Source organism: Henckelia pumila, unplaced genomic scaffold (genome assembly GCF_033568475.1).
Source record: "Henckelia pumila isolate YLH828 unplaced genomic scaffold, ASM3356847v2 CTG_461:::fragment_3, whole genome shotgun sequence".
Classification (NCBI taxonomy): Eukaryota; Viridiplantae; Streptophyta; class Magnoliopsida; order Lamiales; family Gesneriaceae; genus Henckelia; species Henckelia pumila.
Genome location: NW_027331831.1, coordinates 14,393,196 through 14,413,545, shown reverse-complemented (window position 1 = coordinate 14,413,545; position 20,350 = coordinate 14,393,196). Strand labels below are relative to the sequence as shown.

The 20,350-nt window shown below is 38.7% G+C and overlaps 1 protein-coding gene across 6 annotated transcripts in view; it reads left to right on the top strand.

The window, feature by feature from the left end:
• Positions 1-20,350, top strand: part of LOC140871362 (intermembrane lipid transfer protein VPS13) — a 62,071-nt gene that overhangs the window by 14,853 nt on the left and 26,868 nt on the right. For all 6 annotated transcript variants that reach the window (XR_012147680.1, XM_073273839.1, XM_073273840.1 and 3 more), the window contains 9 exons: positions 88-151; positions 765-866; positions 9,662-9,850; positions 9,965-10,092; positions 10,881-11,031; positions 11,200-11,298; positions 11,441-11,542; positions 19,500-19,558; positions 19,697-19,799. Coding sequence is in view for 5 of the 6 variants with exons in the window: in XM_073273839.1 (XP_073129940.1) it covers positions 88-151; positions 765-866; positions 9,662-9,850; positions 9,965-10,092; positions 10,881-11,031; positions 11,200-11,298; positions 11,441-11,542; positions 19,500-19,558; positions 19,697-19,799 (997 nt within the window). In the remaining variant the exon portion in view is untranslated. The remainder of the gene's footprint in view (positions 1-87; positions 152-764; positions 867-9,661; positions 9,851-9,964; positions 10,093-10,880; positions 11,032-11,199; positions 11,299-11,440; positions 11,543-19,499; positions 19,559-19,696; positions 19,800-20,350) is intronic.

The following is a 20,350-nucleotide window of genomic DNA, read 5'->3' as shown; positions in this document are numbered from 1 at the left end:
ACACACAATCATAATTTCAATGTTTCTGATTGTCTTTCCTTCCTCAAGTTGAAATATTGATACTCATGTTTGAATTTGTAATGACAGAAACTCTCGTCGAAAGTATGTGAACCTGTACAAGACGAAGTTGAAAAACCTTCGTCATGATGAGGTGAGACAGTTTCTTGTATTGGAATCAGAGTGAATCTATGTGTGAAGATGATTCATCGTATAATAATATTACAGGCCCTCACTTTTTATTTCTTAATTTTTTTGGAGTGACCCTCTTTTCTAATATTTACTGGTCAATAAATTAATTTCGTGTAATGCTATCAATTTAAATTTTACTTGTGTCATATTGTTTATTGGGAATGGAAGGATGCAAGTAAACTCTGTGATTTTAAAGTTTCACGATACAGAAAAGATAATCAGATTTGGTTAATATGTTTCTCTTAACCACTGTCTTTGGCCTTTTAATATTGATAATAATAATAATAATAGTTCTTTCTTAAAAGCAACATTTAGACAGAGGGATGAACTTTTGTACTCAAAATTTTATGATGCATTGAATGTCATGGGTATCCGACACTCATTTCTTTGGATTGTTAGAAGATGGCCATTGAAGTACGTTAGAGCTTCTCCTACCATTTGCACTGTAGGATAGTTCCTCCTCGAGGGGTAGTGCAGAAGAGTATAGATAAATGAGACATTCTTATTTGCCTGTGTTTGTTCCTTGTTTACTATCTTAACTCTCTTTTGTTGTTAAATGTAATCATAATAATCAGGTTATAGAAGTAGACGTTCTGCATGAGTTGGAGGATTTGGAGAAACAAACCGATATAGATGACATTTTAAATTACAGATCTGTTGCTGAACGTGAGCTGGAGGTAAAACTTGTGTAATATATTGAATCTTGTACTTAATGGATCTCTTTTTGAATTATCTTGACCATCAAATTTTAATCCGGCCATATCTACCTGCTATTCCTTTTTGTTCTAGACTGCAACGGCTTTTAGTTAATTTCCGCACTTTTTTTTTTATAATAAGAAACAATATTAAATTAATTACGGGAAAACTATTAATTACAATAGACGGACAAGTGATCCGCTAACAACAAAAGTATAAGCATGACCCTACTCATATCAACAATAGACAAGCCCAATCTCTAATAAATATGAGATTGAGACATTCTCAAACTCTACATGAGACCCAATCCAAGTAGATATTCGAATTTTTATCTTTTCCCAGCACTCGTCATCGACTCTTCAATGTTGTCAAAAATTCTTCTATTCCTGTCCAACCACACGGACCAATATATGCCATGAACCACCACTATCCAAAAAATTCTGCCCTTATTGCCAAGAAGATGTCCAAGATCTATATTGAATAATTATCGTGTTGATCTTGGAACCACCCAGACCAACCTCATCTCTGCCAAAGCTCTAGCCCACAACCCACTCGTAAAAGTACAATGAATCAAAATATGGTCCTGCTGCTCCCTCTCTTTCCAACTGTTGAAATATTGTCCCACATTGGTAGGAGGACGACCCATATATGGCCTCACCCGTCCCATAGTTGGCCACCCGTTAATATCTCCATGCTCCAGTCGTTTCATTCCTGGGCGTGAGAGGGGTGTGTTGGTGTATTAATTTGTGTCTCACATCGGTTGACTAAATAACCTGTGTCTATATAAAGGGCAACCCTCACCTCTTGAGCTAGCTTTTGAGGTGAGTTAGGTCCTAGTCTCAATTTCTAACACCAACATATCACACACCAACTTGGGCACATAGCACATGTGGGCCATCTCTTTTGCATTATCTCCGAAGTCGGCAACTTGCCCAACACCACGGCCAACGAAAATACTTGGACCTTTGTTGGGACCAGAACCTTCCAGATAACATTAAAAAGCTACTACTCGGAAAGAATGACTCAAAGAAGGACTTGACTGAAAAGAGACCTGAAGGATCCCCATCCCACACTGTGATATCATTTACTCCTTCAATCAACCTTACCCTGTCTAATCCACCTAACAAAGTGCTCAACTCATCCAATTCCTCATCCATCAGAACCCTTCGAAAATGCAAGTCCCATGAGAAGGAAGAAGAAGGGTTCTCGAACATAGCAAAATAAGAAATAGGCATATTGTGGACCGATGAAGTCTGAAATAAAGACGGATAAAGATCTCGAAAGGAAGAATCCACCACCACCTATTCTCCCAAAAACTGACCTTGGTACCCCCTTTAACCACCGTCCTCACTAATTGGTGAAAAATCGAGTAAGATCTAGAAATAAATTTTCATGGACACCTGAAAGTAACATTCCTTGCTAAACTAGCATCTCATCCATTATCTTGTAACTCGTATTTACTCTCTATGATCCTTTTCCACAACGGTTCGTCCTCCACATAAAACCTCCATCACCATTTCCCCAACAATGCCTGGTGTTCCCAATTCCAACCCCCCTCTATCTTTGGGTTCCCAGGCGACCAAATGACAATGTTTGTCGCCATCAGCCCATCCCAAAGGAAATCCCTTATAACCTTCTCCATCGCCCCCGCTATGCCCTTTGGTACCCGAAAAAGAGACGAAATACATCGACAAAGCGTTCAAAACTGTAGCAATCAGTGTTAACCTCCCTCCTTTTGATAAAAATGCTCTCTTCCAACTTGCCAACTTCTTTGACAGCTTGATCAAAATCGGTTCCCAAAATGAGATTTTTAATGGATTCCCTCCTAATGGTACCACAAATACTTAATGGAAAAATTCTCTCTACTGCAACCAATTTGCCGGGCTAACTCTTCCACCTCTTTCTCTATCCATATATATATATGTTTGTGTGTGTCTCTCTATCCATATATATATATATGTGTGTGTGTGTGTGCAATACGTATGTGACTGATTGGTTGAGAGAGGAAAACGCCGATTCCATCAAAGGTTCAAGTGTTCTCGTGGATTGGAGTGTAGGGAAGATTGTCAACCTGCGAGATGATGCAAAAGAGGTGGCCCACATACTCTCTTTTCCCGAATTGGTGTGTGTTTTGCCTGCAGGACATTGCGACTCAGGATCACAGTTTAATTCATTGCCTTTTTATGAGTTATTCAAAGTTTTGATGGAGTTAGGTTCATTTAGGTAGCGCTGAGATCAACGAAGGATTTATTTGCATTAGACATTGGACTTGACCTTGGCAAGAGGGATAGAATTCTCTGGACAGTGGTAGTTCATTGTATTTGTCGGTCAGCATGATTGTGTTGCAAACATTGTAGAATCACCAACTGTATGCTAAGTCGAGCAAGTGCGAGTTTTGGCTCGACAGAGTTGTCTTTTTGGGACATGTCATGTCCAAGGATGGGATATATGTGGATCCTAGCAAGATCGAAGCAGTGTGGACTTGGGCTAGACCAGAGTCAGCTCAGGAGGTAAAAAGTTTTCTAGGTTCGGCAGGTTACTACCGAAAATTCATCTCGGGATTCTCTCAGATTGCCAAGCCATTGACACAGCTGACGTGCAAGAATGTGTAGTTCGAGTGGACATAAGATTGTGAAAATAGTTTCAATGAACTGCGCAAGCGTATGATTATTGCACGAATTTTAGCTTTGCCATCTGGATCAGGAGGGTACATTGTGTATGCATCACTTCAAAGACTTGTGTGTGTTTTAACCCAGAATGGTCATATGATTGCATATGCATCCAGACAGTTGAAGAAACACGAAGAAAATTAGCCAGTTCATGATTTGGAATTTGCGAGATTGTGATTGCTTTGAAGATTTGACGACATTATCTCTACGGAGAGATATTTGATATTTTTACAAATCGCAAGAGCTTGAAGTATATCTTCATTCAAACAGAGTTAAATATGCGCCAAAGACGATGGATGGATTTGTTAAAGGATTATGATTGCGAAATCAAGTACAATCCAAGATCAGCGAATCTCACAGCTGACACACTTAGTCGCAAGGTGAGATAATCTGCACTTTAGACAAGTGTCATCTCAAGTGTAATCCAAAATTGTTGTTCTTTGGGATATCACTTCCGTCATAAGAAAGGAATGGAAAGCATTCGATTATCTAGTATTTTATCGGAACCAACTTTGTATGCCAAAATCAGAGAAGCTTAGTTTTTTGACCTGAAGGTGCAAAAGTTAGCAAGGCTAGCTAACAGGGACAACACATCTGGCTTTGTGTTTCAGACAGATGGAACTCTATCTATCAGGTAAGATTGTAGTCCCAGAGGATTTTGATTTGAGAAATGAGATTTTATCTCAGGCTCATCGGAGCAAGTTAAGTATCCACTCTGGGAGCGTGAAAATGTATAAGGATTTAAAGACTAGGTTTTGGTGGAAAGGTATGAAGCTATGTAGCACGGATACTGCAAAAAAAAAAATTTCCGAAGTATCGGACACGGATACGGATACGACACGCCGATACGCGTGTCGGATACGGCAAAATCCGTGCCGTTGACTTTTTTATGTTTGACCAGTCGGATACGTTTTGGACACGGCTAGGATACGGCATGGACACGGTAAGGATACGTTTCCGGAGACGTTTTTGGAAAATTGCAAATTATTAAAAGTTTTAGGGGTTAAATTGAAAAAAATTAAATTCTGAGGACTAATTAATAAATAAATTAAAATGTATTGGGCTTAAAAGCCCTAAATTGAATAATTAATAGTCAGTTCTGTTCTTTCCTACTCGGCTTCTCGCATCGTCGATCATCACAATTCACTACACCACTCTTTGAAGTTCGCCGCCCAGCGGCCGCCGCCTGCCGGTTTCTGGAAAGATTATTAAAATATGGTTTTCTATCTCTACAATTTTATTTTTAATACTAAATTTATATATAATATTTATATATATTTTAATAATTGTCGTATCCTAGTCGTATCGTGTCTTATATTTTCAAAATTTGTCGTATCGTCGTATTTGTGCAACACAGGTATGAAGAGAAGTGTTTACCATTTTGTATCCAAGTGTTTGGTTTGTTAGCAAGTAAAAGCTGAATGGAGGTGGGAGCATGCTATGTTGCATGGATACGGATACGATTATCGTATTGGACACGACACGGATACGGCGATACGACAAATTTTGAAAATATAAGACACGATACGGCTAGGATACGGCGAATATTAAATAATATAAAAATATTTAATATATATAAATTTAGTATTAGAAATTAAAAATCCTAAAGTAGAAAACCATATTTCATCAATCATAATATCCATTACAAACATAAGACATAACAAAATATAATAAAACACCAAATCCATCTTAAACAAGTAAACAAATCAAACATCCATACTGCTTAGTGCCTATTGTACAACCTAGTGCCCACTGTGCTGTAAAATATACTTTTTTGCTAGAAACAACAATTAAGAAGATACATCCCAAAAACAAAAAATAATCTGGGCAGTGGGCACTGATTTTAGAAGGAAAATAAGAAGAAAACGTAACAGAAACTGGAGTGCAGCTTTCTGCGACTGCGAGCCGAGGGGAGCGGCGGGCCGCGGCGAGGGACAGTGACTGCCGACTGGTGTTGGGAATTTGAGATGACTGATGATAGATGGACGATGATGATAGAAAGACGCACTGGGCAGAGAAATAATCGGAGAAGAAAGACTATTGATTAGGGCTTTTTAGGCCCAATTAATTTTAGTATATTTATTAAATAGTCCTCAGAAGTCTTATTGCTTTTCAATTTAACCCTAGAAATTTTAAATTTTTTGCAATTGAGCACAAACGTATCCGGAAACGTGTCCTCGCCGTATCCTAGCCGTGTCCTCGCCGTATCCTAGCCATATCCGACTGGTCAAACGTCAAAAAAGTCAATGAAACGTTTTTTGCCGTGTCCGACACGCGTATTGGCGTATCGTATCCGTATCCGATACTTCAAAAAAAAAAATCTGCAGTATCCATGCTACATAAGGAGCATGTGACGATGGATTTTGTCACTCACTTGTCATTATCTTCCAAGAATTGTGATGCCATTTGGGTAGTCGTAGTAAGTCAGTTCATTTTATTCCGTATAGTCTGAATTTCAGTTTCGATCGCATGACAAGATTATACATCCAAGAGATTTTGAAGTATCATGGAGTACTAGTAACTATAGTCAGTGACAGAGACCCACACTTTACCTCAAGGTTCTGGGGAAGCTTTCAGAAAGTGTTGGGAACGACATTGAGTCTGAGTACATCCTACCATCCAGAGACAGATGGTCAGTCTTTGATGACTATTCAGACGCCCGAGGACATGCTACGTTCGTGTGATATAGATTTTGGACCAGCATGACATGATCATTTGCCGCTTGTGGAGTTTGCATATAGCAATAGCTATCATAAAAACATTGGTATGGCTCCGTTCGAAGCATTGTATGGTAGATGTTGTCGTACTCCCTTGTTTTGGGACGAAGTAGGAGAACGATAAGTGAGGGGACCTGAGTTAGTGCAACAAGCGATCAACAAGGTAGGATTGATCAAGAAGAGAATTAAGACTGTGCAAGATCGTCAAGTGTTTCTTGAAAGTTTCATCATTCCGTCGAGTGATGAGATTTGGACTGAAAAGGGAAGTTAGCCCCAAATTCATCGGACCTTTCAAGGTCTTGGAAAATGTTGGAAGTTTCGTGTATCGATTGGCTTTATCGCCATATCTATCCAGCATTCAAAATGTATTCATGTTTCATTGCTACGGAGGTATGTAACACATGAATCGCACATTTTGGATCCTACAGATGTTCAACTTGCAGAAGACTTGACTTATGTTGAGCAGCCACTTTTTAGTCTGGGTAGAAAAGAGAAGAAGCTTAGACACAAGACCATTCCACTGGACCTCGTGCAATGACAATGTCGAGGTACCAAAGAGGCGAATTTGGAGTTAGAAAGCCGTATGCGCTCAGAGTATCCACATTTGTTTTGAGTTGTAACATTATAATCATGTATTGTACTTTATTCAGTTGTATTCTACTTCATTTCTGATTTTGAGGACGAAATCTTTTTTTTTTTTTTTTATCAGAAACACAAATATTATTAATAATTAAAAGGATTAAAATACAAATTGTGGACCAGTGATCCACTAATCCTCAAAAGAGGTTCAGAGTTAATCTAGCTCAATGCTAAGCTCCAATCCCTATACAAATCAGAAATTGCGAAAGGTTGAAATTCTTTTATATTATGTAACCAAGTTGATCCGCTCAACTTAATCTTGTCCCAACTTTCTTCAATCGAATCTTCTTCATCTTCAAAGATCCTTCTGTTTCTTTTTAGCCACACAATCCAACAAACGCAGTGCACTAAAACACCCACAAAATTTTCCCCCTTGTTCCCAGTGACCATCCCAAATCTGCTGCGAACAGCTCTCTCGTGGTACTTGGTGTCACCCATGACAGACCCACTTCCTGCAGCAGCAACCACCATAAGGAACTTGTGTATGGACAATGAACCAACAAATGATCTGGATTCTCCGCCCCTTGTTTGCACAGTACACACCAATTAGGGCTCAAAGAGCAGTTCGGAAACCTCCTTTGAATCACATCACAAGTCGGCAATCTTCCCAACGCAGCTGTCCATGCGAATACCTTTACCTTAAAGGGAATCTAAGCCTTCCAGATTGTGTGGAAAAGATCGAATTTTGGAAACAAATCATCCGAGAAGAAAGAATCAAAGAAGGATTTAACTGAAAACACTCCTGAATCAACCCACTTCCACCTCCGAACGTCCTCCCCTCCCTCCACTATGCTAGCCCTGCCCAAAACTTCCAGCAAACTAGATAACTCACCCAGCTCCTCGTCCCTAAGATTACGACGGAGATGCAAAATCCCAAGAAAGAGAATTTAACAAATAGAAGGACTCGCTAGAAAGAAAATGCGAAATGGATTTATTATGAGCTCTTGAGAGCTGAAAAAGTGAAGGAAACAGAATCTGAAAAGAGGATTGCCCTTCCCAACAATCCTCCCAGAACCTAATTCTATCTCCCCCCTTAACCTCTAACCTCACTGATTAAATAAAATCCGGATAAATCCTAGAGATGAACTTCCAGGGACTCCGAAAAGTGTTATGTTTTGCCAGTCCCGCGTCCCATCCATTTTCTTGCATGCCGTATTTGCTGGCCACAATCCTCTTCCACAACGAATTACCCTCCTCCGAGAAACGCCACCACCATTTACCCAACAAAGCCTTATTCCTTGAACGAATATTGCCGATCCCCAGCCCTCCCCTACTCTTCGGCAAGCTAACCTTATCCCAAGATACCAAATGGCAGTGTTTGTCCCCGTCCGGCCCATCCCACAAAAAATTCCTCATTAACTTTTCCATGGACTCCGCCACCCCCCTAGGGATTCTGAAAAGCGATAACTGATACAACGGAATGGCGTTCATCACCGCCTCAATCAAGGTTAGTCTACCTCCTCTCGATAGAAAAGATTTTTTCCAACTCGCCAACTTTTTTGACATTTTGAACAACACCGGCTCCCAAAAGGATACCTTGAGAGGATTTCCTCCTAAAGGTACCCCCAGGTATGTAATGGGCCAAGACTCCAGCCCGCAACCAAACTCTCTAGCCATCTCTACTTCCACTGCGGCCTCACAATTAATGCTCAACAAAACACTCTTTTCTAGATTGATCTTCAAACCCGACATTTCGCAAAAATAAACCAGAATGTCCTTCAAAAATCTTAGATGTCCTTCGTCCTTCACAAAAAATAATGAGTCGTCTGCCAATTGTATGTGAGAAACCTCGACTCCTCCCCTCCCTATGTCCCAGCCTTGAATAAGTTCATGGCCTTAGCCTTGTCCATCAGCCTAGCCAGAACATCAGCTACCAAGTTAAAAAGAAAGGGAGATAGAGAATCTCCCTGCCTTAAACCTTTTTCTCCTCTTATTTTGCCACAAGGCCTGCCATTGATAAGAATCGAATAGTTGACGTTGTTTAGGCAGCCTTTGATCCATCTTCTCCTTTGAGGACGGAATCTTTTAAGGATGGGAGAATGTAATAACCCAAATACTTATTTGAATAAAGTACTAATTAAGACATGATTAAGAGTTGTTAATTATGCATTATTAAAGGATTGATTAATTGAGGATCAGCATGTGGGGATCCATCGAATTTAAGATCGGACCACCCAATCTAATTCAGATTACCTCACCCCAAGTAATTCAATACAAATGAGATTGTGACACGTGGCAGATAGGATAAAGTTCGTATCTTCTGAACTAGTTCAGATGCAGCGTATAAATAGAGGCCGATTCATTTGTTTCCTTCAACTTCCCTCTCTCTCTCTCGTTCTAGCCATATAACTTAGGTTTTCTAGCCAGTTCTAGAGCATTTGGGTTCTCGGTGGTGATCCAGTTGAAGTTTATTTGGTTTCTCGTTTTCTAGTGCAGGATTGTGATTTACCGTTATGATTGTATTAATGTTTAAGACGAAGATTATCGTTTGGGTTGTAAAAGTACTTAAGTTGTTTCCGCTGTGTAATTGATGTTCTTAAGTTTAATTATGCATGCTTATTAGTTTGTTCAGTAGTGGCTCGGTAAGGGTGCTGCATATTGCTTCGCTTTGTGCGGAGCTCTTGTCTGCTTTTTGTAATTGATTTTATTATAATATTGATATTGATTCCTAAAACAAAAGAGAAATTTGATATTTATCATCGAAGAGGATTTAGAGTATATTGCATTTTTACTACAAGATTTGTTTTGTAGGATTTCTTGGTAAACTCTTCTTCTAGCCATGGAGTTAATGGTGGAAATATTGACAAGTCTATCGGGGATGATCGATCCTCTAACAAGTCACGTGGATGGTTGAACTGGCTCTCCTATGGAATGCTTGGAGCTGGAGGAACAGATGATTCTAGCCAGTTTTCTGGTGTCATTTCAGATGATGTGATCAAGGTATCCAATTTCACTAGTCCATCAAAATCTATCAAAGATGTTATATTCAGTAAAGTCTGTAGAGAACTGTATTTGAAATTTGTTGTTTGTCCTGCTCGAATTATCTTTGTGCAGGATATATATGAGGCAACAAAATTCTATCCTGCTTCCATGCTACTTGGGGATGTCTCTCTGATGGATGAAGTTTTCTTTTCTTCAGTGAAGATATACATTTCTGAAATTTGTACCACTCTTCAAAGCATGTATGAGATTTATTTGTATTTTAATCAATCAAAGTAGTGACAACAACTTACAAAGCTCGGAGGGTTTTGTTTTTCATTATTGCCCAATAGAGGTTGCCAATGCATAATTTGAAGTTGTGTATTATTGGGAATCATGTAATAAGAAAATATGCTTACAGTGGAAAATTTTCTGAATCTTCTTCACCTTAGTGCACTACGAACTCTAAAGCGGTTATTCCCTCTTCTTAAAAGAAGCTGTCTTTGGTTTACCTTTAACTTACTGAACCTTAGTGTTAGCCCAATGTTTCTCTCTCCCTTTTCCTTCTCCTAGATGCGAATTCAAGTGTCTTTGTAAAGACATGGTTGGGATCTCCTTGAACCTGGTTTCTGAAGGGAAAGATATCTCTAGTATTCCCTTTCACAGATCTTTATTTTTTTGATAGGTAAAAAAAAAAAGATCTGTGAAGGGGAGCTTAAGCTAGAAATCAATGAAAAATTCCCACTGAATATGGAATTTGAAGGGTTTGAGAACATTTTCTTTACTTGTGGAGCTAAATGGCCAACATTCATGCTCATAATTATGAATGGCTGACGGATACTGCTTAGTGCTTTTATACCTAATCTGGATCAATATTAAATTCATGTTCATAAGGCTTTCTCAAGATATATATTCGATATTTTGATTGAAGTACCTTTATCATATGTTGTGACTTATTCTTAATCAATGCCCATTGCTCTACTATACAATACTTAATTTCTGATAATTATAGGTTACGGTAAATTTATTGACATTCTGGCCATAAATTTAGGGAGTTGGGTAGGTCTATTGCCAATTTGATTCTCGAAGATATTTCGATCACGGCTAAGGTCTGGGAAAAATCTGCAACCATCACTGCCTCAATCAACTCTGCCAAAATGCTTAATCCATTGAACAGTCGAGTAATTTTATCAACAAAAAAGGTTTGTACATTTTACTTCAGGCAAATAAAGGACTTGTTTTAGAACTTCTTTGGTGTATGGGAAATGCTCCTGAATACTGTTTATGTAATTGTTTCCAAAATCAGGAATCTTAGTGTCTCAGATTTGTATCAAAATAGATTAGACTCAGATGGACTTGATTGCTTTCAGGTCAATTATGGGGATAATGTTCTTGAAAAACAGCAGCCTACTCTAAATATCAAAGTTGATCGCTCCCCTCCAACCAGTGATATTGATTTATTAGTGAAGGTCTTTGTGATACTTTTCATCTCTTATGTTTATTTATGTTGTCCAAACTCTTACTTCATTGTTGTTAAGCTACAATATGGTTATATTTTACCTGGAGATTGGTGATATGCTGGTGATGTTGACTCGTAGTGTTTGCATCCAGATCATACTTAATCCGACAGAACTGTATTGTGATTCAGAATTTATGAAGAACATCATGGAGTTTTTCCACGTTTTGCAACACTTAAGCTTTCAGCAACAAAGGGTAATGATACAATTCATTTGTACATTTTGTATCTCACTCGTTTCCACCCTTTTGATGTCTCTATGTCGGTTTATCTTCTCATGATATTTTTTTTAATAAATGCTTAGCATAATAAAGAATTGAATTTTATGCAGCTTCTATCAGTTTCTCGCCATTGTAGTTTTTCACCTCTTATGATGTGATGTTGTAGCTCGATGATATTCTATGTTCTGTGTGTGGGCTTTTTCCAACACAATAGATACTAATAGTTTTTTTTTTGGTTTGGTTTGGTTTGGTTTGGTTTTGTTTTTTGTTTTTTAAATATTGATTGTATAAATCATTGTTTTAAAGCGCATGAATTAAGACTTTTTATCTTTGACTGACTTTAATTGTAATACTGGCATCTCATTATTGAATATTGTGTGATTTGGTCGATATGATAATGGAATATAAGCAGTGATCAAGTTATATTCTGATACTTTAATAGTAGAATCATTGTTTAATGATACATAAGTGGTTACATCAATTTTCAGAACTGTTGGCTGAAGTAATTAAACACAATGAATGACATGCCATAGGTAAATTGGCTTCTTGTTCCCTTGCAAATAAGTTTTTCTCTCATTATTTCTATAATTTTAATTTAAAACTCTTCTGAGTGTTCTCTCTGTTTCTCTCTAGCTCTCAGTTCTTTGTTTCTCTATAGTTCTTGAGGCAGCCAACAAGCAGGTTGGCCCCAAGCTCATAATAAGTTAATCTTGATGACTTGGAAGCTGGTGTGACAGGAAATTATCCGATGCCAAATTTTTCGTCTCAAATATTTTTAGCCGAGCATGAGCTGTAGTTAAATTTCAAGCAGTAATTCATATGTACCAGATTCACTAGGACTGTGATATTTTAACCGAACTTTCAAATCACCGTGTTACTATCGAGCAATTAAAATGTTCTTATCTCTTATAAAAAAAATTAAAATGTTCTTATCTTAGAAAATCTGTTAGTCTCTTAAAATAACTTTACTTTTAATGATTATATATATTGTGGCATTGCTTTAAATCCCCCTAATTGGCATGGGAACCTTGGTCCGTTTGGTGTTTTAATTGACAATATCTTGATCTATAAATTAATAAGGCAACAAGGTGAGGGGATTCCTCTTTTAAGGAACTTTATCCTTCTTATTCCAGATATCTTCGGTTCATAATAAACCCATTCTCATTTTGTCCAATCTGACAGTTCTTCCAGCTCTTCGGTTATTTCTTGGGACTTGCATTTCCGGCGGGGTTTGAGAGATGAGGAAGTGAATGAGTTGAGCTGTTTTTCAGGGTCTCTAGATGGGGTAAGGCTGGTCGGAGGGGCGACAAATTTTAGAATTTGGGTTGGGGATCCTTCGGGGATTTTCTCAGTCAAATCTTTTTATGAATCTTTTTCCCCAGAAAATGATGTTCTTTCCTATCCTGTCCTTCATGTCATCTGGAAAATGCCTATCTCCCGTCGAAGGTAGAGGTTTTTTCGTGGATTGCAGTTGCGGTGCAAGGAAAGCTGTCAACTTGTGAGACGATGCAAAAGTGTTGTGTTATGGACTAGAGTTTCATGGGCTTTCTTATTAATTTTGATAGATTGGATTGAGGCCCAAGAGTATCAAGCCCATAAAAGAATCCAGATGCGTGAAAGAAGAGGAATAAAACGTGGGAGTTGAAGTTTGTTAGGGATATTCGATTATCATTCTGGATTTTTTAACTAGATGTGGCTAGGGAATTACTAGCAATTTTGGCTAGGGTTTACAGAGCTTGCTCTGGGATTTATATATTTTATATTGAATTTCTTCGTATAATTTGGGTTCAAAACATTGGTCCGACCTGTCGGATTTCGAGGATCGCCGAATCACGATGGCCAGCACAGGAGTAGATGCGAAGTTTGAAGCTATTGAGCATTCGGTGAGGGGGTTGCAGAAGAGTATGTTGCAGGTGCAGGATAGGCTAGATAGGATTGATCAAGCTCTCGGAGACCTTAGTGATCTGAGGGTGTTGATGGTACAGTGGATCAAGGATCAGGGAAAATTCAGGGTTGCAGCAATCCAACAAGATAATATCAAGGGTCTGTTGGAGAAATCGGTAAATAAAATTTGGGGGATGAGACGAGCCAACAAGGTGTAATCAAACCAGAGAGGAAGGTGAATCATGAGTTGCTCTATCAAGAACAAAACTCGGAAGGAAGAGAGACTTAAGAAGAAGTGCATTCTGACACAATTGATGAGATTAAGCAAGAGGAAGAGGGGAAAGATGCCCTAGGCGAGCTCTCACAAGGCAGAAATCAAAGCCCGATTAAAGTTATCAAGGTTGAGAAATTGTGTTTTGATTCTTTTGAGGGTGAGGTAACCCTAAAACTAAGAGGGTTGTGTTATTCTGTCCATATTGAGATTGGGCTAGATAAGAATATGCTTGTATACTACTGGCCCAAGAACTGTAGTATGGGTTGGGCCCAATCCTTGTCCGCTTTAAATTTGAGCGAGACAAGTCCATTCCCTAGACGCCACGCTAAGGGGGAAGGAAGAAACATTCTAGGGAGTCCTCGTTTTACCAGAGGATGGAAGCGTAGCAGCGGCTTGGCCACTCTGGAAAATAACCGAAGCCTAGGAACAAGGAATCGGGACAGCCTAACCGTTTTGCAAAAGGGAATTGAAGAAAAGGAAGACAAGTGTTCAGGGCTTCAAGAACTTGAAAAGAACCTCGTTGATCAAAGACAGAAAGAGATTAAGGAAGAAGAATGGGCCTTTAGCCCACCTCCAAGCTTCCGTGCTCAGAAAACTCTTGTGGAGGGTTTGTCCAGAAGATATAGGATGATTTTGTGGCTGTTTTATCGAGTGGCTTATGTGCATACGTGGTCAATTACTCCAGATAAAAGAGAAAATCTTGTTTCTGGTATTGGAACTGTTATGGATTGTGGGAAACGAAACTATGGTGTTGCTCCCCAGGAAGTAGCTGTAGTAAAGGGATTTTACAACAGAGTCAGCAAATCCAGGATAACTGACGAGTGGGTTGAAGAGTATCCTCTTAATTTCTTCTATTTTGGTAATGAGTTTTTTGAACTTGGTTTTGCGATAGTTGTCTTCGATGTTGGGTGGAAGATTGATGAATTCAGAGGAAGGTTACTGAATTGAGAAAAGAGGTTGCTGACTGAATTGAGAGAAGAGGTTGCTGATCTCAGCCTTGAGGCCAAGGCTGATTTTCGAGAGGGTTGTATTGTTATGGACTAGAGTTTCATGGGCTTTCTTATTAATTTTGATAGATTGGATTGAGGCCCAAGAGTCTCAAGCCCATAAAAGAATCCAGATGCGTGAAAGAAGAGGAATAAAACGTGGGAGTTGAAGTTTGTTAGGGATATTCGATTATCATTCTGGATTTTGTAACTAGCTGTGGCTAGGGTTTACAGAGCTTGCTCTGGGATTTATATATTTTATATTGAATTTCTTCGTATAATTTGGGTTCATAACATGTTGAATATTCGTTTCCTTAATTCCTAGGATTCTCTATATTTGTAATATGGGTAAATTATATTGGTAAAGTAGGAATAGATTATTTTCTTAATTTAGCTTTCATTCATATTTATAAATTAGGTTGTATCCTTGATTCATCATCAATGAGAATAATATTTTTCTCTACAATACATTGTTTCTATACTTTCTACATGGTATCAGAAGATCCGAGAAGTTTCTTGCCATGATCTCGTTCGGCAGTATGGCTTTTTCCGAAGACGATCCACAGCCCAAACTGCCGCCCACCACCCCTACTGCCTCCCCTATTCCCGAAGCCACTCCTTTCTCCTCTATCACATGCCATAAATTAACAGGCCACAACTACCTCCAATAGTCTCAGTCCGTCAAGATGTTCATCTGAGGCAATGGAAAGGAGGATCATCTCTCCGGTGCCTCGACGTGTCCCGCCGCTGGTGATGCTAAATTCAAACTGTGGACTGCCGAGAATAATATGGTTATGTCGTGGCTCATTAATTCTATGACCCAAGATATAGGTGAGAATTTCCTACTCTACCGCACAGCCGCGGAAATTTGGGATGCGGTTCGAACCACGTATTCATCTCAAGAGAATACGTCGGAGTTATTTCGCATTGAGGGTCTGCTATATGGTCTACGCCAAGGGGAGGATAGCGTCACCACCTACTTCAACGCTCTCACTCGCTTGTGGCAACAACTGGATTTGTTCGCGTCTCATGCCTGGACCTGTACATTTTTCTTCCTTTTGTCTTGGATCGAGAAAGAGTGAAACCAAGCGTGTCTTCCAATTTTTGTTGGGCCTTCATCCATCTTTCGATGCTGTCCGAGGCCGAATTTTGGCCACTTCTGCTGAGAGACTGAAATCCCAATTGAAGATCTGGCCCCTTCCATCACTAGAAAATTCTGTCATACAATGGATGTTAACTTCTTCGAAAATGTGCCTTTCTACCCCAATTTCTCCATTCAGGGGGAGCGTAGTAGTGAATCTCCAAATTGGGATCCTTTACTACTTGAACCTATCATCCAGAATCGAATCCTTCATTTGACCTCCAGTCAACTCTGCCTGAGTCTCCGCCTGACCCCGCTCCTCGTCAAACACCTCTCAAGGTTTATTCTAGGAGACATAAGCTTCAAACGGAGACGCCACATGAACCAGTACCAAATCATCCAGACCATGACACTTCTTCAAAGTCAGAATCTACAAAAGATGACCAAGGTACTGTTGACCTCAATTATGATTCGAATAATGATGACATACCTATTGCATTGAGAAAAGGGAAAAGGGCATGCACTCAACATCCAATAAGTAACTTTGTCTCATTTAAATAGTTATCACCTGCATATCGTGTTTTTGTTTCTGGTATAGATAAAGTTCAGACTCCATCTTCTATCGAGGAAACCTTCAAAGATCCAAAATGGAAAGCAGCAGCCATTGAAGAAATCAAAGCCCTCGAAAGGAACCAAACCTGACAGATTACTGAACTTCCACCAGGGAAGCGAACTGTGGGATGCAAATGGATCTTTACAGTCAAACATAAGCCGGACGGAAGCATTGAACGGTACAAAGCACGTCTAGTTGCAAAGGGGTACACACAGTCATGTGGAATTGATTATCAGGAGACATTTGCACCAGTTGCCAGACTGAACACTATCAGAGTACTTTTCTCCATTGCGGCAAATCTCGATTGACCCTTATTCCAATTGGATGTCAAAAATGCTTTCCTGAATGGTAATCTTGAAGAAGAAGTCTACATGGACATACCTCCAGGATTTATGCCAAAAACAATGAAGAACAAAGTGTGCAGGCTGAAAAAATCTTTGTATGGGCTGAAACAGTCACCTAGAGCATGGTTTCATCGGTTTACAAATGTGCTGACTAGTGATTGATATTTACAGTGTCAGTCTAATCATACTTTGTTTGTTAAAAATTCTGATGGTAAGGTTACAATTCTTATTGTCTATATGGATGACATTGTTCTTATTGGAAACCATGAGAGGGAAATGAATCGGATAAAAGGTGTCCTTTCAAAAGAATTTGAAATGAAGGACCTTGGTCCTCTTAAGTATTTTCTAGGCATGGAAGTGGCCAGATCTTCACTTGGGATTTCAGTCTCTCAGCGGAAGTATGTTCTTGATTTATTGAAAGAAACAGGAATGCTAGGGTGCAAACCAACTGACACCCCAATGGATCCAAATGTCAAGATAGGAACTGAAGAAAATCATGCACCTACTGACAAAGGCAGATATCAACGATTGGTGGGTAGATTTATATATCTCTCTCATACCCGACCAGATATTGGATTTGCTGTTAGTGTGATCAGTCAACATATGAATAACCCAACTGTAGAACACATGGAAGCAATATATCGCATACTAAGATATCTAAAGGGAACACCTGGAAAGGATTACTCTTTAAGAAAACTACAGTCAGAAATGTGAAAATATTCTGTGATGCAGATTGGGCTGGTTGTCCAGTTGACAGAAGATCTACTCTGGGTACTGCTTTTTTGTGTGGGGGGAATCTTGTGACTTGGAGGAGTAAGAAACAACCAGTTGTAGCTCGCAGCAGTGCAGAAGTTAAATATCGTGCATTGTCCAATGGGATATCTGAAGGAATGTGGATAAAAAGGCTGCTCACAGAGTTGAGATTGGAAGATAATCATCCTATAGATATGATGTGCGACAATCAGGCTGCCATAAGAATTGCCAGAAACCTAGTGCACCAGGATCAAACCAAACATGTTGAAGTAGACAGACACTTCATCAGTGAAAAGATTGAGCAGAAAGTAATCAATCTCCAGTATATTCCTAGTCACTTACAAATTGCAGATATCCTGACAAAAGCTCTTGCTCGACATATGTTTGATGAGTTGATGTCCAAGCTGGGCATGATAAACATTTACTACCCAGCTTGAGGGGGAGTGTTGAATATTCGTTTCCTTAATTCCTAGGATTCTCTATCTTTGTAATATGGGTAAATTATATTGGTAAAGTAGGAATAGATTATTTCCTTAATTTAGCTTTCATTCATATTTATAAATTAGGTTGTATCCTTGATTCATCATCAATGAGAATAATATTTTTCTCTACAATACATTGTTTCTATACTTTCTACAAAAAGCGTTGGCCTACTCGCTGCCTGTGTCCGAGTTGGTGCGTATTGTGTCGGCAACCACATCTTTATTCACTGCCCCCTTACGACATGTCTATGGTACAGAGCTTTAGGAGAGCTGGGTCTGGTTGGGGTAGCTCGGAGATCTACGAAGGAATTGATCGCTGTTGATCTGGGTCGTGACATTGGTAGAAGGGGTATAAATTTTTGGACAGTGGTGGTAAATTGTGTTTGTTGGTCGGTTTGGTTGGAAATGAATAAAAGAATTATTTATGATATAAAAGAGTTGGGTGAAGTGTGTTGGGAAAAGATCAAGATTCGGGCATCTACATGGATAAGGAAGCATAAGGAGTTTATTACATTCTCTCTCTTAGATTTAGTTAGGGACATATATTATTAATATGATTTGAGCTTTAGGTGCTTCGTGCGCTGATAGCTAGTTTGCTTTTTGTAATTAATAGCTGGTTATTATATCGTATAATCTCGTTTCCTATAAAATAAAAAGAATAAAATAAGGCAACAACTTGAGTTAGTTTCAACTTGATTTCCCAGCTCAACCCTGGTCTAGTCATTGTAAGATAATTTGGTTATGCAACCTGTGAATTTTAAAATTATTAGGCAACAACTTAATATAGATTTAGGAAGAATAATTTCTTATTTTTCTGTCTAGAATAGTCTATATTTTTCATATGCTATGAAAATTCTGTATCAGTGAAACATTTACTTATTTTCAGCATTATTTGGCAGTCAAGTCAAGTTGTACAGAATTTTTTGTGTGCCATAAATCCTTGCTAGTAATATTTTCTGCACAAGGGTAGGAGATAAAGGCACACTGAGTTGATCAATGATTGAATTAATGCTGTTTTAAAGCATATGGTATTAAACCGTAACTTGAAACTGTAAGCCGTCTGTTATTTCTGATTTAACATGTGATCCATTGGTTGTATGAATTTAGTGAGAATAGAGGTGAAGGGATTGTGCAGTGAGTGATTTCCTTTGAAGCCAAATTGTTTCTTGGAGTCAGAGGACCTGAATTGGAAGTAAGTTAATTTGAGGGTAAATGATTTTAGGAGTTTTTAATTTTATCTATTTTGGTTGGTGGACCCGAACTAGGAGTAAAACTAGCACACCTTGAAGTCAAACTAGGACTATTACAGAATTCTGGGAGAAGAAACTGAGAGTAGCTCGTGGAGGGTCTCAAACGAGTCAACTTTTTCTTTTTCAAGGATGACAGAGCAGGAGATTGTTAGGAATCAAAGCTTACATATGTTTGTGTACCAATAAATTAATAATTCGGCACTGTTTTTATTGTTGTGATGATGCTTTAATTATTTGAATGACGATTTGATTATTGGTTGTTGCAGATCCTGCAGTCTCTAAATGGCATTGGCGACCTTAAAACACGGCTTCTGTCAAAAATTGAGTATGTTCTATGTGTCAGGGTGTTTTGCGGATCTTCTTGTCATTGTTAATATTTGTACCAGTAACGCCCCTTAATTACCGCCGCTTTTTATTCCCATATTTGGGCTGTATAGTAAAGTAAATCTAATTTTTTTGGCAGTTATATCTTATCTAGCCGCAAGAAGACGGTGTGGGATGCCAACATTTTCAATCCTGTCATCTTTATGCCGTGGGAAAATGCAAATATCGAAGAACATAAGATAGTATGTACTTTTCATGCAATCACTCGCACATTGTAAATTTTACTTTCTTCTTTTCCTTTTTCTTTGTGTGTGTATACTTCCGGTTTGATGTTTTTCATTGGTTCTGCAATCAGGTGAAGATGTTAATTTTCTTTGTTTTTTGTGCTGCATATTTCTTCATATCCCGCGTTGCAATTTCTAGCTATTCACACCACCTTGTTCCCCTCCCATGTGACGCTTTCCTTATTCTAAGGAGAACAAGAGTGATGTTTCCTTTTTCTCGCAGCTCCCTTTTCTACTTTTACCTTTGCAGTTCAGAGTTTGAGCTATCAAACAAAAATGCGAGCTCCATGAAAAAGTTGTAGCTTTTTGATAAACAAGAAGTAGAAAAAAGAAAAGCAATATAAAAGAAATGAAGAACAAGAGGCCTTGTTCAATGACATGTTTGGACAAAGATTTTTTAAAATTGATCTTTTTATTTATTATTTCTTTTTTTCAAATTTTCAATGACTACATGATTGTGAGGTTCAAATCAACTATTCCAAACTCAGTCATACTTTTTTCCTAGTTTA